Source organism: Carlito syrichta, unplaced genomic scaffold (genome assembly GCF_000164805.1).
Source record: "Carlito syrichta isolate Samal-C Ts95f unplaced genomic scaffold, Tarsius_syrichta-2.0.1 Scaffold287566, whole genome shotgun sequence".
NCBI classification, from domain to species: domain Eukaryota; kingdom Metazoa; phylum Chordata; class Mammalia; order Primates; family Tarsiidae; genus Carlito; species Carlito syrichta.
In genome coordinates, this window is record NW_007231662.1 from 61782 (window position 1) to 82521 (window position 20740).

Consider the following 20740-nt stretch of genomic DNA (forward strand, 5'->3'; position numbering starts at 1 on the left):
GACATTATAGCTTCTGATGCTTTAGGTCCCCAGGGTTAATGTTCAATGGCAGATACAAAAAAAAAGTACATTGTAGATAATTAGGTATTAAATTGATTTTCCTCTAATTTAATGTAATCTCTACATCCTGATACGTTACTGTGAATTGATCGAATCTTTTTTTTTTTAATCTCTAATCACCCAGCTCCAACTTTACCTGACTACGAAGGAGTTGATGCCTCTCTCAATGAAACTGCCACCACCATAACTGTATTGTTGAGACCAGCACAAGCCAAGGGTGCTCCTATCAGGTAAGAGGGGAAAGTGAGGTAGTCTCAGTTTATCCTCAGGGGATACGTCCCAAGACCCCCAGTGGATGCCTGAAACTGCAAATAATGCCAGACCCTATATACACTATACTGTTTTGTTTTTTTTTCCCCTATACATACCTATAATAAAGTTTAACTTGTAAATTAGGTACGGTGAAAGGTTAATAACAATCATAACTCATAATAAAATAGACCAATAACTGTAATCAACATTATATGGATGTGGTCTTTCTCTCTCTCTCTCTCTCTCTCTCTCTCTCTCTTCCCTCCCCCTTCTCTCTCTCTCTCAAGTATCTTATTGTACTGTACTCACCTATTTTCGGGACAGGTTGACTACAGGTAATTGAAACAGTGGGTAACTGAAACCGTGGTATGAGAAACTTTGGATAATGGAGGACTCCTGTAGTAGTTAAAAAAAAAGCAGCTGGTAGGGAAATTGTTTTCTCCTGGTTGCTTAGCAGCTAATAAAGTGGTTCATTGCTAAGAGAGTTTTGTTTGACAATTACTGTCAGGAAAGTTTTATTTTTGTTTAGTTAAGTTTAGCTTTGTTTTGTTTCATTCTCATTTGAACAAAGCCTGTAGACAGGCCTGTAGCTAAGAGCAAAATTCTAAGGGAAATTTTTAGATATTCATATACTCTTTGCGCTGTTTAAGAATGTTGCCCTTTTTCCCCCTCTGGTCCCATTTCATCTTACCTCCTCTCTTGATATCTGTGTTATAAGAGCTTTAAGATATTTGTCAGAAATAGGATGAGAAAATAACTCCCGTCCAATGCAGTAAGCCAGATATGAATATGAGTGCTTGAAAAATAGGAAGCTTTGAGGAAAGAAAAGCAGAAAACTTATAATGCATGAGGCCTATGTGACCTTTTCATTCCTGCATTGTTCCTTTTCAAATATTCCATAGTAAATATTAATATTCTGTTTGCTATTTCCTCTATCTTTTCAATGTTAAAATCTCTCATATTATCTAACACTCCTATCTTTCAGAAAATTGTGAGCCATGTTGTTTTTAGGGAATTTGTCAAATCATTTCAACATTTTAATTTCTGCACATTTATAATTAGGTGAATATTCAAAACTTGAACAAGTTTCCATTCAGTGCTAATGGATGGTGTAGAAGATGTTTTGCCACCAAACTTCTATTGGGAAGTAAATATAAAGGCACAGAAAGCTGTGTAGGTATTTCATAATAGAGTCACCACAAGTTGTGTACACGTTCACTCTAAAAAAATAAAACTAACCTTTGTTCTATGTGTAAAATGAATGCATTTGGGCCTGGCTTGGTGGCTTATACCCGCAATCTCAGCACTTTGAGAGGTCAAGGCGAGAGGATTGCCCGAGCTCACGAGTTCGAGAACAGTCTAGGCAACACCGCAAGGCTTCTTCTCTACAATAAATAAAAAAATTAGCCAGGCTTGGCGCTACACGCATATAGTCCCAGCTCATAAGGCTGAGGCAGAAGGATCACCTGAACCCACCACCGGGCGGAGGTCGCGGTAACTGAGATCACGCCACTGCACTCCAGCCTGGGTGAACGGAGTGAGACTCTGACTCAAAAAACAAAACAAAACCAAAAACACAAAATATTTGACCTTATGACCACACATGTGCCATTCAAATAATCAAAAAACAATCCTGTGTCACTGGAAAGGAAGAAATATTTTTCTTAATTTAAAAATACATTGATGAAAGTATATGCGTTATAAAGGAAACCGTTGCTTCCTGTCTGGCTACAATCATGGGACTGCTACATGAGAGAAAAAGAGAGATGGCTGAGTATGTACTTGTGATATAAACACTTGTGAAACCAAACACTGCCTACTTGAAAATTCAAAGTAAGAGTGTAGTGCTGTTCATCAACCAGCGATCTGTAAGTGAATCTGATTGCTGATCCAAAGGAAAAAGAGAAAAACCCTGCACTCAACATCTTTTTCTATTGACAGGCAATCAGGGTCATTCACTTGTTCCTATCTGTGATAAGATATACTTTGTAGGTGTTCAGTTTTGTTTAAAATGAGCTACTATGTAGTTGGATGTATCTTTTAAGAGTCAGCTATTGGGGTGACTTCAGCTTTACTTTGTGTAAGTTGCAAACAATGTATTACTGATATTATTGCATAACTGTGCTATATAACATAACTGGCATTAATTATTTAGTCATTTAATCAACTTTTTCCACACACTTTGATCATGTATTAATTGTCAGTCATTGTGCACAGTTTTGTAAATCAAAGATAAAATGACCACAACAAAACTCAGAGCTCATGCCCAGCTTTCTCACATACTGTTAGAGGTGCCTGCAGCCTTGAAAATCCTTTGCTCATAGCTGGTGTTCAGGTATTTTGCTTCACTCAGTGAATATGTTATTGATAATCCATTTTTAAATGAGAAGTCTATTACGTTGTTACCTTCATTTATCACATAATTTCTAATGACCAAGAATTCATAATCTGTCCTAATGGCTGTATAACAGTAATCCTTGATAATCATACGCCTACTTTCTCTGACACAGAAACACACCTCTTTGTATTGGTTGGCAAGATATTTGACCTTTTCTGGAATTGAGCCCAGGGGCTAAGAACTCCAAATTATACAAGGCAGGAAACTAGTGCTCAAAAAATAAACGTAAATCCTGGAATACAAGAAGAAGTAATTTAATGGTAATATCAACCACAGATTTTTTTCTTTTAAGTGAATGTTAGTACTAGAAAAAAAATTATGTTTTCCAACGATATGCCACCAAGTCCATCATCAGTTTTCTGTGGTGACTTGCCTAGATCACCTACAGGTGGGTGCCAAGTAGCAAGACCAGACTTGCCCAGTCAGGCAATTTAGCCTCAGTTGAGCCCTGCCTCCTCTGCTTTTTGGATCGTCCAGCCAGGTAATATTTTTCTTTCTTCTGACCACATTTCCACCTCCAATCTCCCTACCAGCAACTGCAGCCTTTACTTGAGGCTTCTCTGGTCCAGTGCCCTAATTTCTTTGCAAATGAGGACCCACTTTGATGTAATCAATGTTCCTAGCATTGCCCTTATCTGATATCTTGAGTCTTTGATTGGCTTTCCATCACTCCCTTAAGATGTACTTTAAACTATTTGACATTCCCCACAATTTCTTCTTTATTCACACCAGCCTACCAGAATCTCTTCTCTGGTAATGTTTGTTGCCATTTTATTCCATCTGTGGCCTTTCTCCCTGTCACCGTAAAAGAGGTCTCCCATCCCAAAAATCAGAGCTACTTCCTACTCAGCTAAATCTTCTGGGCATCCAGGAGTTAGCTTGTTGGCTGTCGTAGGCCCTAAATACTGGATTTTATTCTTCCCTGCTTCCTAGCTTTACTTGCCTCTGCCAGATTGCATTTCACCCGCCATTTGACCCATGTCTCCTTATTACCCATTTGTTCCACCTCCAGTGGAAATATATATTTTTTCTGCCTGGCCTTCGCAATATCAAACAAACTCCAGTTCCACAATTCTCTGTCATAGCAACTGGGAAATCTTTTTTTATAGAGAGTTTGTACACTTAGTTTCATTTTATTAAGAAGGTTAAAATCACCAATGGTTTTTATGAATTTGTTGATTCAATAACATTCTATGTGCGCCAGGAGCTGAGCTGGATACTTGGAATAGAAATCCATATAAGGTGAGAAGTACGTGCCCCTGAGTCAGGATGGTAGATTCATCAATCAATGACTAGTAATAGTACGGAATGGCTAAGTGCAATGACAACAGTTAGAAAATGTGGTGTAGAGCTGAGTTTGGAAGGAGAGACAGAAATGACCTTGGCCAAGGGTCACTTTCACTAGATGGGGGAGGTTGCTGAGAAGGGATGGGCTTCCAAATGTCTGTGCTAGAACTTAACTAGAACTTTGAATCTCCCTACCAGCTTTTTGAGAAGTGTCCTTACAACTGTCATCATTTGACAATCATTACTGTGATTCAAAATGAATATTTTCCACATTTAGAATCAATTCCCTAAGATACATAATTTCTTTTTTCCAAAAGATTGCTTCACAAATGAATTAAAATTCAAACCTGGGGAGATATAATTGTAAATCATAATACACAGACTGTCCCATTTATTAAAAGATTGAACCAACGTAATTATGTTTTCAATGAATGAAGAAAACAGCAGAATATTATAAAGACACAGAGTAGTTTATCTGTGGTGAGGCTCAGTTTAATGTAAAGTAATAAATGAATGTGTATTGTATTTCTGCATTTTCCAAGTATAAACCCTATCTGTTTTAAACTACAAGAAGCTACCCATTCTCGGGTTATTTTATTTTGTAGGAAAAAATATAATTTTGCATTTTAAAATATTAAACACCACAGATTTACTTAGATAATTAGGATAGAGTAATACAATGCAGTCAAAACCACTATTTCATCACAGTTAAATTAGGGAAAGGAATGGTCTGATGTTCCAAGTTCAATGATTGCTCTTCCGAGATGTGGATCCTAGTATAAAAAGTCATCTACACAAATGTTGTATGTCGGAGGTCTTCCTCGGGTCACTTGGTCACATGTACACAGCTTTAAACATAAAAACTACCATCTTTATCCCTGTACAAAATAGTCTGTTTCATCCCATAAATTTGAAGAGATTAAATAGTTCTGATTTTACTAGCCAGTATCATGACGTAGAACTTAACTTCCATTCTCAGGAAAAATGCCTTGAAACTTAAGGAAAAAATGGAAATAATCTTTTTTATCCCATTTTATGAGCATGAAGGTTATATGGGCCAAGTTCAATCAAATAGAGGTTATTTTAATTTTATGTTTATTCTGTAGTAGGTAGAATTGTTCTAACAGAAAATAGGAGGCGGTATGCCCTTGCTGTTGAATCTTCTTTCCAGACTTTAGATAACAGAAGTCCCAGTCAACAGCTTGATTGTGACCTTCTGAGAAAACCAGGATCATTTGCTAGGCTACTCTCAAATTCCTGACCCACCAACACTGCAAGATGTAAATGTTCCTTAGAGCCCAAGAGTTTTAGAGTGATTTGTTATGCAGAAGGAGATAATACATGTACCAACCTACAAGGGGGAACCCCCCCCAGAAAAAACCTGGAATTATCTTTTGCAGGGCTGGGCCCTTGTAGTACACTTGGAATTTGTTCCACCAGATAAGTCAACTAGAGTTTTTATGTGGAAGTTTTGACAAGGTTGTGACACAGTTTGTGGAAGAAATATCTCAAGTTGTGGCAAACAGGTGACACACCTGCCTACCCTGTGCTCAGTGTTCAGCAGTTTTTGACCAAAAGTGACATGACCCCATACCCCACCCTCCAGATTCACCAGTCTCACCCTGAAGCAACTTTTTTTTCGTTTTTGTGGATGCTAAAGCACCTCAAAGGAAAATATCTTGCCAGTATGGAGGAGGTGAAACAAAAAATAACAGCAGCACTAAAAGGCATCAAAATGACAAGTTCAAAAACTGTTTTGAGCAGTGAAAAAAGCATCGATAGGTATATTACATTAAGCAGAGAGCACTTTAAAGGTGACTGAAGTTTAAACATGTAAGAATCAATACACAACTTTTTACAAATAAACTCCAGGTTTTGTAACCACATAGGTATTTCTTTACCATCCTATATAAAACAACATTCTACATTCCTGTTATTCTCTATTTCTCTTATTCTGCCTTATCTTTCTTTAGTGTATTTATCCCTTCTTAACATACTGGGTATTTGTATTTCAAAATGAATTTTTTATTTGATTTGTATGTTTCCACTAGAATGTCAGCTTCATGAGAACAGAGACTTTTACTACCGTGTCCATTAGTTTAACCTCAGCACTTAAAGTAATGCATAGCATGTAACAGGTATTCAGTAAATATTTGATGAATGAACAAACGGACATTGGAGCTAAAATATTATGACCGCCGGGCTCGGTGGCTCAGCCTGTAATCCCGCACCTTTGGGAGGCTGAGGTGAGTGGATTGCCTGAGCCCGCGGGTTCGAGACCTGCCTGGGCAGCGAGACCTCATCTCTACAATAAATCAAAAAATCAGCCGGGCGTGGTAGCACGCACCTGTAATTCCGGCTACGTGGAAGGCTGAGGCGGAAGGATCACCGGAGCCCAGCAGGTCGAGGCTGCGGTGGCCGGGAGCGGCCACTGCACTCCAGTCTGGGTGACAGAGTGAGACTCCAACTCGGGAAAAAAAAAAAAACAAAAAACAATAAAATAAAAAAATAAAAATAAAAATATGATGACCATTGTCTCTAGTAAGCTTATAATCTACTAAAGAAAAGACATAACCTGAGAAAACATTTATAGAAGTGCAATATTAAAAGTATTTACGGTATGCCATGTTGATACATGTAATTGGTACATGCAATGTACCACTGTATTATGCAAGCAATATTATAAGATAGCCATTTTTGGCCTATTTTTTTAACCCCAGAATTTTTAAAGCTACCCCTGATGGTTGTGATCAATGATAGTTCCTCTTGCACAGAAGAGAGAAGTAATGGGAGAACTGGCTTGTTGTGTTTAATGAGTGAAAAGGTGAAGAACAGAGACTATGATAATAACCAGGGATGATAATCAAACCTTTTCCCCATTGATCATCAAAATATTGGGGATACAGCCAGTGCTGGCAAGGGTGGGTGATGGATCTTGGGAAGACTTTTCAAGAGGAGTGATAAAACATCAGATCTAGGGAGTATCTTCAGAGGCCTTAAGAAGACATTTTAGATAAAATTTGAGGCAGCTTATGTGACATCTCATAATTGTTATTTTACTATCACCAAGAAGAGGTTGTGTAAGCTAAAACTATAACCAGATTCACAAATGACTTAGTAATGGGTTAAGGAAAAAAAAAAAAAAAAACCCGTGACAGATTATTATAGCATATTTTGGGTTAGGCTCCGACATTTTAAAGCATTAAATCAGAAAGGCTATTGGCCATATGTATCACATAGTCTGCTTTTCAGCTAATGGAAAAATTCCGGTATCTGTTTTCTTGTAATCTTATGACCAAAGGAAAATTGTATGAGGAAAGCCATTATTTGTCTCCCCAACAAACTAAAAATGACTACATTCTAGTGTTAATCAAATTTGATAACAGATGGTTCCCAACTTAGGATGGTTCAATTTATAATTTTCTTTTTAATTTCACAGTGGTACAAAACCATTGCAACTTCAGTGTACTTCAAATTTTGAATTTTAATATTGTCCTGGGCTAGTGATATGCAGTACCCGAGATATTCAACACTACATTATGAAATATTCAACACTGCATTATAAAATAGACTTCCTGTTATATGATTTTGCCCAACTGTGGACTAATATAAGCATTTTTAGTGTATTTAAGGTAGGTTGGGCTAAGCTATGATGTTCAATAGGTTAGATTATTAAATGTATTTTGACTTACAATATTTACAATGTATGATGGGTTTATTGAAACATAACCCCATCATAAGTCAATGAGCATCTGTATAGTATAGTAAAATATGTCATGCTTATTTTTTTGTTAATGGCGAGAAGTCACATTTTGAATACTGGGTGAAGATTCATAATCCCCGATATATTGATTTTAACTTAATTATAGAATTTGTTTAAAATTTTAAAAGTTAATTAAAAGGAATGAGAATATATGAAATATGAGTCAAGTGATTAAAAATATGAAGATGTATTTGAGGTATTTTTAATTACTAGAATACTATGCTCAAATAGTATTCTAGCTCTAACTAGAGTTAAGTATCATTAGGTAATTAGGCAACCACAAGAATGAAAAAACACAGCCCCTTTTCATGTAATTAGTCAAATCACTTCTAATTCGATTTCTCATTTCTCATTCCTGGCCTTTAATTAATTTGTATTGATAAGTAAGGAAAGTAACAAAGACAAAAACAGATTTAAAAACTGGAAACATGGTTAGAGAACAGCCTCTCAGATTGAACAAGGCAAGAAGAATAGTTTCTTTTAGCCATGAACTTTACAATTTTTAGTTTGGGGCTTTAGCTCAAGTTTGATGCGATCTCTCCTGAGAGTAACTTTTTGTTATTTTCATAGCTACTTTTCACTAAGTATAAACACTTTTTGAGGGCTCACCATGATTATAGTTTATCTCTGTTCCAGTTATGCACATGCTTCCTCGATGTGCATGGAAAAAGATAGACATGTGTCTACAAAGTGATGTGTCTGGAATGGAGTTGATTGAAGACTGAGCCCAGCTAATGACAGTTAAATCCCACTAGAGGATTGTGAACAATGTCAATACAAGGAAAGATACTTTTCATATTTTCAGAATGGTGAAAAGGAGATTCCAAACAAAAAGATAGTAGTACAGTAGATGGATGTGAACCAAGATTTTAAACTGGAAGGCAAGTATTTCTGGGTATGGAAGAATAATAGTACAAGCTCAACTTGGTTTAAGTGCAAGCCAAAAGGGAGTATAAGAGATGTTAGTTGACACTGAAAATCTACTTACGGATGGCTACCTCAGTCACTTTAAAATGCTCACCACAGACAATCACAGGTTCAGAACTAGACAAAGGGTATAAAGAAAGTGTTTATTTTTAGTTTTTGTTGTTGTTTTAAACTGTTTCAAACTTGAGAGGAACAGAAAGGTTCAAACAACAGTAGAGCACTAAAAGTTTCAAAAAAGAAACATTAATTAATTAAGGTCTATGGGAGTTGAGACTCTTTTCTTACCTCTATACCCTCAGTGCATATGTGGAAACTGTTAAATATGTAACTATTAAATGAAAATGAATGAATGGATGGGTACAGAGTCACAGGAAGAAAGCAGATTGAAATTCTTCTTGTCCCAATAAGTAGTTTCAGGATTTTTGAGGTGAAAAATATAGAGCAGGCAAAAATAATTTATTCATTTCACAATTTCTTATTTAATTGTCCATTATTCTATTTGAAACCAAACTTGAATATAAAATTTGATGGCTATTGTATCAGCTTGTGGAGTTGGACATATTTAAAGTTGAAAAACAACCGGAAACTGAACTGAGTTGTTATACCATGAAGACATTTCGCCTGGCAGGGGGTGGTGGCGAGGTGGGAGGAGGATGAGATATGGGGATTGAGTTATCTCCCACTGGCTTTCTGATGTCAATCTGATGTCAGTCGTTGCACAAATAATATTTTAGAAATTATTCTTGGAAGCTAGTTTTCAGAAGTCTTTCTGTTGGTGTGTCTTAGTCTTCTTTGGGCTGCTGTAACAAAATTCTGGGTGGCTTAAACAAGAAACATTTATTTCAGCTGGGCTCGGTGACTCAGCCTGTAATCCCGCGCCTTGGGAGGCTGAGGTGAGTGAATTGCCTGAGCCCGTGGGTTCGAGACCTGCCTGGGCAACTTGGCAAGACCTCATCTCTACAATAAATCAAAATCAGCCGGGCATGGTAGTGCGCACCTGTACTTCCAGCTCCTTGGAAGGCTGAGGCGGAAGGATCGCCGGAGCCCAGCGGGTCGAGGCTGTGGTGGCCGGGAGCGGCCACTGCACTCCAGTCTGGGCGACAGAGTGAGACTCCAGCTCAAAGAAAAAAAAAGAAACATTTATTTTTCATAGCTCCCTAGGCTGAGATGTCCAAGATCAAAGTGCTAGCAGATCTGGTTCTCGGGGAGGGCTGCTCATCTAAACCTGATAACTTTCCAGAGGCCCCATCTTCAAATACAATCATATTTTAGTGTTAGGGTTTTAACATACATTTTGGGGGGACACAAACATACAGTTGATAACAACACAGTATAAAACAGACAAAGGAGAAAACGAAGCTCATGGTAAAAGTTTTAATGGGAGCTCAGTTTCTCTTTGACTCTGTTTTTGAGAGTAATAAAATATAATTCTTCAATTCTTCTATGGCCATTCAAGGAATAAGTAAACAATCTTAGTAGAGAAAAGATGGATGATAAATTGAAAGTACATAACAATAGAAAATTTGTATATTTATATGCATATATATTAGCCTATATATGTATATGTATGTGTGTGTGAAATAGTTTTATTAAATTCTTTATTTTAAAAATCCCTAATTTATAAAATTGAAATAATTTCTCTTTCACTTAATTGGGAGTAGTGCCAAATCTGAAGGCCCAACCCAAGATACTGGTTTTTATTTTCTACAGAACCATACTCATGGTTCTTTCCCAAGGAGGTGACTGTACGATTTCTTTTTCTCTCCTCTCCAATACCAGCAGTTTGCTTTGCTCCTGATCGATCTGGAGAGACAAGCCGTCTTGCATGAAGTATCCTTAATTTGTAATGTAAAATTCATGTCAGTTAAATAGAATTACTTAAGATTGAACGTTCACTAGATTTTCTGGGTTTTTCTAGAGGTATGGGATAATTAATGAGTAATTTAATTTTGAGGATTAGGCTAAATGATTAGCGAGGATGGGTAGTTATCATTATTGCCTTTTAGAGCAAGAATATTAGGTTGCGTTTGTTTGGCGAGCAGGTCTGTGAGTTTAGGTGCGTATGTGAATGTAGCCACAGGATATGCAAATGTGGAACATACAAATGTGAATTATAAATTAAAAATAAAACAGAAAAGGGCTGTTTGCTTAACGTAGCATATGTCAGCTATGTTCATTCTCTTATTCTTTCTCTAGGGCTATGCATACATATTTTATATGTTTTTAAATTGACAAGTGCCTATTCCATGGATGCTTCAGGGACCATGCGTCTTCTCAATAGCATTCTTAGAAGCTTAGCAACTCAACTTGGCAGAGGCATAGGGAATGATACATAATTTGAAATAACATCGAACTTCTCTGCCTTACTTGCTTGCTCAAATCACAATTTCTGGCATTAATACAATTTCTGTCCTATATCTAGAGGAAGGGAGATGAATACCAACCTACCAATTTTTTAGCAATATTTTAATGGAAAATGGAAGCCTGAATAATTAGGAAAAAAAGAAAATCTTCAGCTTATAAATTATAAGTTGCTTCTTTCTTTTAAGCTCCTTTTGTTTCATCTTTGAAGGTCATTTGTTTGTGGCTATAACAGCGTATATTGTTAGAATTTCACACTAGATTCTAAACTGTTTTTATATTAATAGGCAAAGTCAGTGTCTCTCGCTTTTCACCTCTTTCTTTTTGTGGAATTCTACTAAAGAAAATATTCTTGCTGGAGATCCATGAATAGCAACTGTTTTTCCTATACAGAAGGAACATATTTGCCTAGAGACTCAAGATTCAATATGTAGCCATACATACAGCTTATTTGTGTTCAATTTATGTAAGCTATCACAATGTGTTTTCCCATAATTTTCAGAAATGTTAAAGGATTTTTTAAAAATATATTAGTAATTTCAACTTTCCTAGGTGTACTTTATCTGAAAAAAATTCTTACTTGAAGAAATTTCTACTAAGAAAGAATATTTTTAAGATACCAGTTTCAGAAATTGATTCTAAATGAAATGAGGGACTTTCTGACATCACACAACCTCCCAAGGTTGAAACAAAAAGATATTGAGCCTAAATAGACCAATAACAACCCAGGAAATTGACTGTCATAAGAAAACCACCTATAAAAAGAGCCCTGGGCCAGAAGGCTTTCCAGTGGAATTCTACAAACCATACAAGGAAGAGCTTATACCAATTCTACTGAAAGTATTCCAGGCAGTTGAGAAAGATGGAATTTTCCCCGTCATTTTATGACGCTAACATCACTCTGATACCCAAACCAGGTAAAGATTCAACAAAAAAGAGAACTACAGGACAATATCCCTATTGAACATAGTTGCAAAAATTCTCAACAAGATTCTAGCAAATTGAATCCAACAATACAAATCAAAAGTCATCCACCGTGACCAAGTAGGCTTTATTCCCAGGAAGCAGGGCTGGTTCAGTATCCTCAAGACCACAAGTGTAATTAAATACATCAACAGATATTAAAAACAAGAACCACAAGATCATACCATTAGATGCAGAAAAAGCTTTTGATAAGATCTAGCATCACTTCTTGATAAAAATCCTTATACACGTAGGCATAGAAGGAACATAGCTCAAAATAGTAAGCACCATCTACGATAAACCCACAGCCAGCATATTGCTAAATGGACAGAAACTGTAAGCATTTCCCCTGAAAACTGGAACAAGACAAGGATGCCCACTCTCACCCCTCCTGTTCAACATTGTGTTAGAAGTCCTAGAAATAGCAGTTACACAAGAGAAGGAAATCAGGGGTCCAAATAGGAAAAGAAGTTAAATTATTCCTCTTTGTTGATGATGTGAACCTATACCTCAAAATTCCCAGAGAGTCTGTCATAAACCTCCTTGCACTCATAAAGGACTTTGGCAAAGTCTCAGGGTAAAAAAAAAATGTGCAAAAGACAGTGGCATTCTTATAGAAGAACAAGCAGGCAGAGAACCAAATAAAAAGCACAATCTCATTCACAATAGCCACAAAAAAAATGAAACCTTGGCATCTTGCTAACCAGAGAAGTCAAAGATCTTTACAATGAAAACTACAAAACACTGCTCAAAGAAATCCAAGAACACACAAACAAATGGTAAAATATTCCATGCTCATGGATAGGAAGAACCAACATTGTTAAGATCTCCATCCTACCAAAGGCAGTCTACAGATTCAATACAATACGTATTAAATTACCAACATCATTTTTCTTAGTCCTTGAAATCACAATCCAGAAATTCATATGGAAACATAAGCAACCATGAATAGCCAAAACAATCCTCAGAAAAAGAAACAAAGTGGGAAGTATCACACTTTCAGATTTTAAACTTTATTATAAGGCTGCAATAATCAATACAGCCTGGTATTGGTACAAGAATAGGCATATGGACCAATGGAACAGAATAGAGATTCCAGAAGCAAAATCTCAATTTCTCAATCAACTCATCTTTGACAAAGCCTCCACAAACAACCACTGGGGAGAGGAGAACTTATTCAGTAAATGGTGCTGGGAAAACTGACTAACCACGTGCAGAAGACTGAAACAGGACCCCTACTTATCACCATACACAAAAGTCAGCTCTAAATGGATCGAAGACCTAAAGGTAAAACCTCAAACTATAAGAATCTTAGAAAATGCAGGAGACACCCTTACAGAAATCAGAGTAGACAACCAATTCCTGATCAAAACCCCTGGTGCCCATGACATAAGAGATAAGATAGACAAGTGAGACCTCATTAAACTGAAAAGCTCCTGCAAAGCAAAAGAAACCATCACAGGAGCAGGGACACAGCTCACATGTATCACATGGGAAAAAATATTTTCTAACTATATATCTAACAAAGGCCTAACATCTAGGATCTACAAGGAACTCAAATTTGCTGAAAGGAAAAAAACAAAAACAAAAAGTCCCATTAAAAAGTGGGCAAAAGACATGAATAGACACTTCTCAAAAGGAGACATATGGGCAGCCAACAGACACATGAAAAAGTGCTCGGTCTCACTAATCATCAGAGAAACGCAAATCCAAACCACATTGAGATACCACCTACCCCCAGTAAGAATGGCCATCATTAATAAAACAAACAACAACTGCTGGTGAGGATATGGAGAAAAAGGAATGCTTCTACACTGTTGGTGGAAATGCAAACTAGTTCAACGTCTATGGGAAAGTGTGGTGATTTCTAAAAGAACTAGAATTGACTTTCCATTTGACCCAGCAATCCTCCTACTGGGAATATACCCAGAAGAATTCAAAGTATTCTATAAAAAAAGATACCCAAGCATGCATGTTTATTGCAGCACTATTTATTCACAATAGCAAAAACATGAAACCAAACATGCTGCCCATCAAAATTGGACTGGATAAAAAAGATGTGATACATATACACAATGGAATATTATACAGCCACAAAGAAGGACAAACATATGAACTTTGCAGCAACTTGGGGTGGATTTAGAGTCTATAATATTCAATGATCTGTCACAGAAAGAAAGAATAGAATACCACATGTTCTCACTCATGAAGCAGACCCTGAACATTTCCCATAGTACTGTAAGAAAGGGATTGGCGGCCGAGCTCAGTAGCTCAGCCTGTAATCCCAGCACTTTGGGAGGCCGAGGCAAGTGGATTGCCCGAGCCCACAGGTTTGAGACCAGCCTGGGCAACTTGGTGAGACCTCGTCTCTACACTAAATCAAAAAAATAAGCCGAGCCTGGTAGTGCACACCTGAATTTCTGGCTATTTGGAAGGCTGAGGCAAAAGGATCACCAGAGCCCAGCAGGTAGACACTGGGGTGGCTGTGAGCATGCCACTGCACTCCAGCCTGGGTGACAGCGTGAGACTTAGACTCAAAAAAAAAAAAGAAAGAAAAATTGGCAGTAGCAAGACACTGCCAAGGTGGGGGTGGAAGGGAGACACACATCAGTAAGCGTACCTGATCTCAAACTAGGCAAAGTTGGGACCAAACGGAGGCCTGAACTTTACCTGTACGATGTCCACTTGTATACCTAATCCTGAATTGTACCCCATATATTTAACATAAAATATATTTACAAAATAAAAATAAATATTGAATGAAAAGTATTTTGAATGTTATGTACTCTGCCTTGCCAAACTATCAAGAAAATATGAGAAAAATAAATCATCAGTTTTAGGTTCTAGTTTTGTAATGCCAGAATTCAGAAAACGTATCATCCTTGCACCAGGAGGCATTTAGGATACTGGAGAGAAAATAAAAGAGAGTTCATTTAACGTTAAAATTTTGAAGAGCCTCTTTTGAAGTAATTAATTTTCAATGCCAAAGGATCTTATTGTCTTCTCTATGGATCCATCTTCATTCTTCACTTTATAGAAAAAATATTTTGAAAACCACTATTGTAAATGCTTTCTATTAGCATTTGGTAATATTTCAAACCAGTCTAGACATAGCGCAGAAGAACTAATATTTAGAAACAGTATGAAAATGCAAAAATTTGTCATAAGAATGGTAATATAACTACCAAAAAATAAGAGGGAATGGAAGAAAATTGAAATAAATGTGTGCATAATTTTTTATTTCTATGATGGAGAGTCATTAAGTGTTGTGTTTGAAAAATTAGCAAATCGTATATCAAATGAGTATATCATTTGAAATTAACAGACAATTAAAGGAAAAATGATAAGTTAAAAAATTATTAGAGATCAGGGAGATCTTTATTTTAAAGTTGCGTTATTTCTCTCGCTCTCTCTTTCTCTCTGTCCCTCCCAAAAAGTAATTGCTATTGTAGAAAAGTTTTAAGGCTTTTAAGAAAGGTATTATAAGGTTTAGGTTCGAGTTTTAATAGGCCAAATGCCATCTGTTTCTACAATTTGTAACATTTTATTATTAACAACTCCAGAAGAAGGAGGCAGTCTATTTCGGTGGTGAGGACAGATTTCTGTCCATCTGTGCCCGAATTGCCGCATGTCACTTGTACTTTAGATCTACATAGCTCCGAGCCAATGTAGATACCGTGGCAAGGTCAGAAGGTGGAGAAGCCTGTCAGTGCATTCTGTCTCTAAGGCTGTGACAACCACAAACTGGGGCTTCTAGTACTGCCTTGAGACAGTCATTCTGTCGGACCTTGGAGCTAGGCCTTCCATAATACCATTTCCAAGGAAAATGTTAACTTTAAACATTTAAAAATATCAGACAAAGAACTCAATCTACAACGTGTCTCTGGCTAATGTCAGGGTCCTTATGGGACTAGTTCATTCCTCAACATAAATGAGGAAAGATCTCTGATGGTTTTTCTTACATCAAGTTCTTTGATAATTTTTCAGTTTCTTAGTGACTGTGTTGGTGTTTTGGTGGGGGGAGGAATCTGCATGAAATTCTATTTGATTGCAAAATAACTGAAAACAAGAGGGGCCTGGGTTAAGATGGACTTTGCATACTTCTATGTGTTAATACTAAACCCCTTGTTTAGGGGGGAAAAAATCTTAGTATCTCAAATCTCTACATGTGTACAATTTTTTCTTTCTCTTTCCAAAAGTGCTTATCAGATTGTCGTGGAGGAGCTGCACCCACACCGAACCAAGAGAGAAGCTGGCACCATGGAATGCTACCAGGTCCCTGTCACATACCAAAATGCCATGAGCGGGGGCGCCCCCTATTACTTTGCCGCAGAACTACCCCCGGGGAACCTCCCTGAGCCTGCCCCGTTCACAGTGGGTGACAACAGGACCTACCAAGGCTTCTGGAACCCTCCCTTAGCTCCACGCAAAGGTTACAACATCTATTTCCAGGCCATGAGCAGCGTGGAGAAGGTGAGCTCTCTCCAAGATGTACTTTTTCCCTGCGCCGAGAAAAAGCTGAAGTTGAATTTTATAAATACTCAGTAGCATTTGTCAAGGGGAGGGGAAAAAAAATAAAGAACAGAAAACTGGCATGTAGGGGGTGTTGTTTCTGTTCCCAACAGTGTGCACAGTTTTGGGCTGAGGCCACATGCCAGTTCCATTTCACAGGATTCCTGTTTCCTAGTAACTACTTCTCCTGGAAGCTTCTTCAGGAAAGCCCACGTTAGCAATTGTGAGTAAAATGACTTGAAAGGTGGGTGTGCTGCCACTGGGACTCCACCTCCAGAAACCATCAGGCATTGTTCTGTCTTCCTTGCTCAGGGGTGGCATGCTCCAAAAGATTAAATTTACTGCAGGATAAACAGAATGCGTGCTCCACAGCAGGCTAATAACCCCTTATAAAGTTTGCAGCGTTTTCAAAGCCAACTAGTAAATAGCAAGGAACAATCCTCTGATTACAAAGTAATAAGGCAGCCGTGGTATACCTGACAGAACCCAAGCAGAAGGCTGCCGGGCGATGGCTGGGTGCTGAGTCCTTCCAGAAGGCTGCTTTGTGTGTCCCTGACTGCCCCTCCTTTTCCCATTCTGGACGCAGTTGTTTGCTGAACCCAAATGAATATTGAAGAGGAAAACACAACAGGATGTTGGAAACTACCAGCAGTTCCCAATGTGGGAAAACAACCTGGTTTTTCCGGCCTCATGCTGTTCCCTTTAAAACATTTTCTCTCCTGAAACTCCTTTTATTTATTTATTTATGTCTATTTGGACAGCAGGTGATAGAGAAATGAAAAATGTCAAGAATAGACACTTCCACAAATTTAAAATCCAATCAAGTCACTAAGGTGGGCACCTGGAAGTGATGCATGAGAAACAGTTGCATCGGACATATTATATGTTATATCCTGGGATAGTTTGATTGGGGAAGACATAACCACTCGCTTACATCTCTAAGAACATTGGGTATTGATTAGCTGCTTTTGGGTGAAAGCTTTATCATTCTGTTTACCTGTATAGTTGGCTTACAGGTGGCAAAGAAAAATGCCACGGCGTCTTCTAAGATGTGCTCCAAAGTTATAGTCTTCTCATGGTTGAAGACAATCTTCACGTCTGTCGTTTTATTGCTATATAACTGGGAGCTTTTAGAAATGAATCCAGTGCTATTTGCCACCTACACGTCATTCTGTACCACGGGTACAGCTGGGCTGCTCTAGGAAGCAAGTGCTATAGAAGTGATTAATCTATTCTGGGCATAAGCAGCACAGAGGTAGGAGTTTTGTGTTAGGGTTTTCATCTTTAGGGGGTGAGAGCTGCGAAATTAACTTTTGTTATTTGGTCTGTTGTACTAGAGGAGTGTTAATGAATGTCTGTTACTTATAAAGGATTTTCTCTGGCACTCTTTAAAAGCTTTGAGATAAATTTTCCCTTCCAATTGTTAATATATATCTACACCATGGTTTAATCAAAGTACAGAATAGAAACAATCTATTTCACAGTTATCTTGGCAAAGAATTTTAAAGTTGACGTGGCTCCCACCAGCAGAGGCTGGTAATGGTGTCGGAGAGTTAACAGCAATTGCTTTTAGGAAATCAAAATCCCTTTGGGATTTTAAGGGAATGAGAAATAAAATCTTATAGTTTACCATGAAGGCTCCAGGTCACAACTAAGTAATAGGAAGGCAAATTTGTATTTTTGATTACTAATTCCCCCCTCAATGCTTTATTTTGTGTAATTTAAAAATAATGAATGTTTAAGAGGAAGTTATAAGCTCTTTTGGTTTATCCACATATAAAACTACTCAGGATATTGTTATAAATACATCTTGAAAATAAATAGCCTCTGTTTTCTTTGTGGGCTTTGACATCTTTTCCCACCTCTTGTGTATTCAAAGAGATCCACAGAATGAACTAAGTCCTAGAGGAGTGACACTTGGGCCCAGAAGTAGTTGGTGGAGACATGTGTCTCCTAACAGTAGACATTTTTTAAAAAATTATGGTTTTCCTTGTCCTTTCCTCCTTCTGCTTCTACTTTCCCTAAACCCTCCTTCTAGCAAGAGAAGAAGAATAATCTATGCTGAGAAACATGTAACTGCTAACAGCTAAATTAAAAGGAAAAAAAAAGAACAGATAAATTATACTGCAACTGTGATGCAGTGTTTTGCTGATCTTTCTAACTACTGTCATTTAGCTCTTTAGTCATGCTAGGAGCCAAATGAGAGTATATAATGTTCAGCTTTGGTCTGAGTCTACAGCTATCAGACGAAAATTAAATTTATATTTGGCTCTGATTTGGATTAGCTTTGCAAATACATCTTTCTTTCTGATAGCTTAAGAAGTACAATGCATGCAAATAGAATGCTATACTACTTGTCACAAACTTGCCTGCTGCATTACATGGAGAAAACAGATACCTACTCCTTAAAATACCAGACATTTTTTAAAAGTTCTTATTTTAGATTTTGTTTTCAAAATGTCTCTGAGATTATGTAATTAAAAAATAAAAAGTGTTCTTAATACTGTAATTCTGTTGTTTATAAGCCTTTTTTATGACCTCAGATTGATCTTCGTAATATAGTTTATGAAATGGGAAATATTATCTATACATTGACTGTTTTCTTTCATGTTTTCTCCATCAGGAGACTAAAACCCAGTGTGTACGAATTGCTACAAAAGGTAAGAGATTTGCGTTTTTTACCAAAAAAAAACCCTACTTTTGTCCCCTTTACTAAAATGGAAGCGCTTTGTTCCCTGTTTCTGGGCTAATTAAATGTGGCATTTCTATTACACAGTTAGTTCTGTGACTCACTCGGGTGTCTTTAGCAAGTAATGGGGTGCTACTTCCCATCCTCTAGTACTTGACTGAAGGAATCGTGTTAAGAGAATAGGAAGGATTTGGAAAACCTTAGAGGGGCTTATTTCTGCCATTTAGTGTCTGAAAGGTCTCATGCTGCTGATCAACCAGTGTCTCAGAAAAAGTTCAGCTTAAAAAACTGTTCAGAATAGCAAGTTGCTTATTTAAAAACCTCTGTTACTTTCTGAGGTAGACAATTAAACATAAGAAGAATCAAGCTAATTCAGGCGTTTATAAGATTAGAGGAGTAGAGATCGGTTCATATCTTTATCAGTAGTGCAATTCGAATGAAGATAGTTTACTTAAAAAAAAAAAAAGACAATTAACTAATGCCAAGAAATTTGATCTGCGATGGCTACTTGCTGGGGCAGTTCCTACTGACCACACATATTATGTTTTAGCTGCTTAGTTTCTTTGACAAGAGAAAAAACATTTTCAGTTTGAGTGAGTATTTAGGGTTCCTAGTGGGGAAAAGTCTTCTGTAGTCTTTGTGTTTATAATTCCTCATTTAAGAGTTTGATTATGTCAACAAAGGAGAGATAGCTACTTGGTGTGTTCTAGCAAGAGAAGCAAGAAAAAGCTGTCGGCATGCAGACATGGGCCTCCTCAGAGGATTGGTGCTCTGAGTGATTTGCTGCCGGAATAAGTATTAGACCCACATTCATGAGCAGTAGTTGATTCATTTGGGTAAAAATGAATGGCCATATTCTGTTTGTGCTGGCATTTTTCCTTCCATTATTTTTCTCCATCTAATCATCAATCTGCTCAATTAGCATTTGTGTTTTACTCTTGATTTGCAAAGGCGATAAAGAACAACTCTCTCCTTGACTCATGTGAATATTAAAAAAGCTATACAGAAAAGAAAAAATATACTTTTTCAATTCAAGTATTAAGATTCCCCATGGTAGTTTAAAAATAAAGCAATTCTTAATGAAGGAAAAGAGAAAATATGTATGTACAGATGCACATCAATGCATACACATTTATTTTATTTTAAAAATTTAACTTATGGATCAGGAATTCGAGTTGAAAATTTTAGAAGTTAATGGCAGAAGGCACTTAGGTGTCTATCACGTATACTTTGCTCGATTTAAAATAGAGCCAGAAATGCAAAAGTGTCTCACATTAGCCTCTAAGTTCTTTAGATATGATCATGCTACAATTCTATAACTGATAAATTATAGCTGTACATGATTCTAACATTTTAAATTTTGCTTTTTCATGAGCTGTTTGTATCATGTTTTTCCCTCAATGCAAATAAAATTATGGTGACAAATATATACTTAGACTGTAAGAGGGTTAAGAGTATGGAAATCAGTCTTAGCATGTGGCATAGAATAATGGACAAAAACTCAGAAGTGGGAGGGAAAAGTCCATTT

The 20740-nt window shown here is 37.2% G+C and overlaps 1 protein-coding gene across 8 annotated transcripts in view; it reads left to right on the forward strand.

Moving 5' to 3' along the window:
• The window catches only part of PTPRK (protein tyrosine phosphatase, receptor type K), a 134994-nt gene that overhangs the window by 10832 nt on the left and 103422 nt on the right, over positions 1 to 20740 (forward strand). For all 8 annotated transcript variants that reach the window (XM_008052844.1, XM_021709881.1, XM_021709882.1 and 5 more), the window contains exons 4-6: positions 185 to 290; positions 16211 to 16484; positions 19147 to 19183. In XM_008052844.1, the coding sequence (XP_008051035.1) occupies positions 185 to 290; positions 16211 to 16484; positions 19147 to 19183 (417 nt within the window). The remainder of the gene's footprint in view (positions 1 to 184; positions 291 to 16210; positions 16485 to 19146; positions 19184 to 20740) is intronic.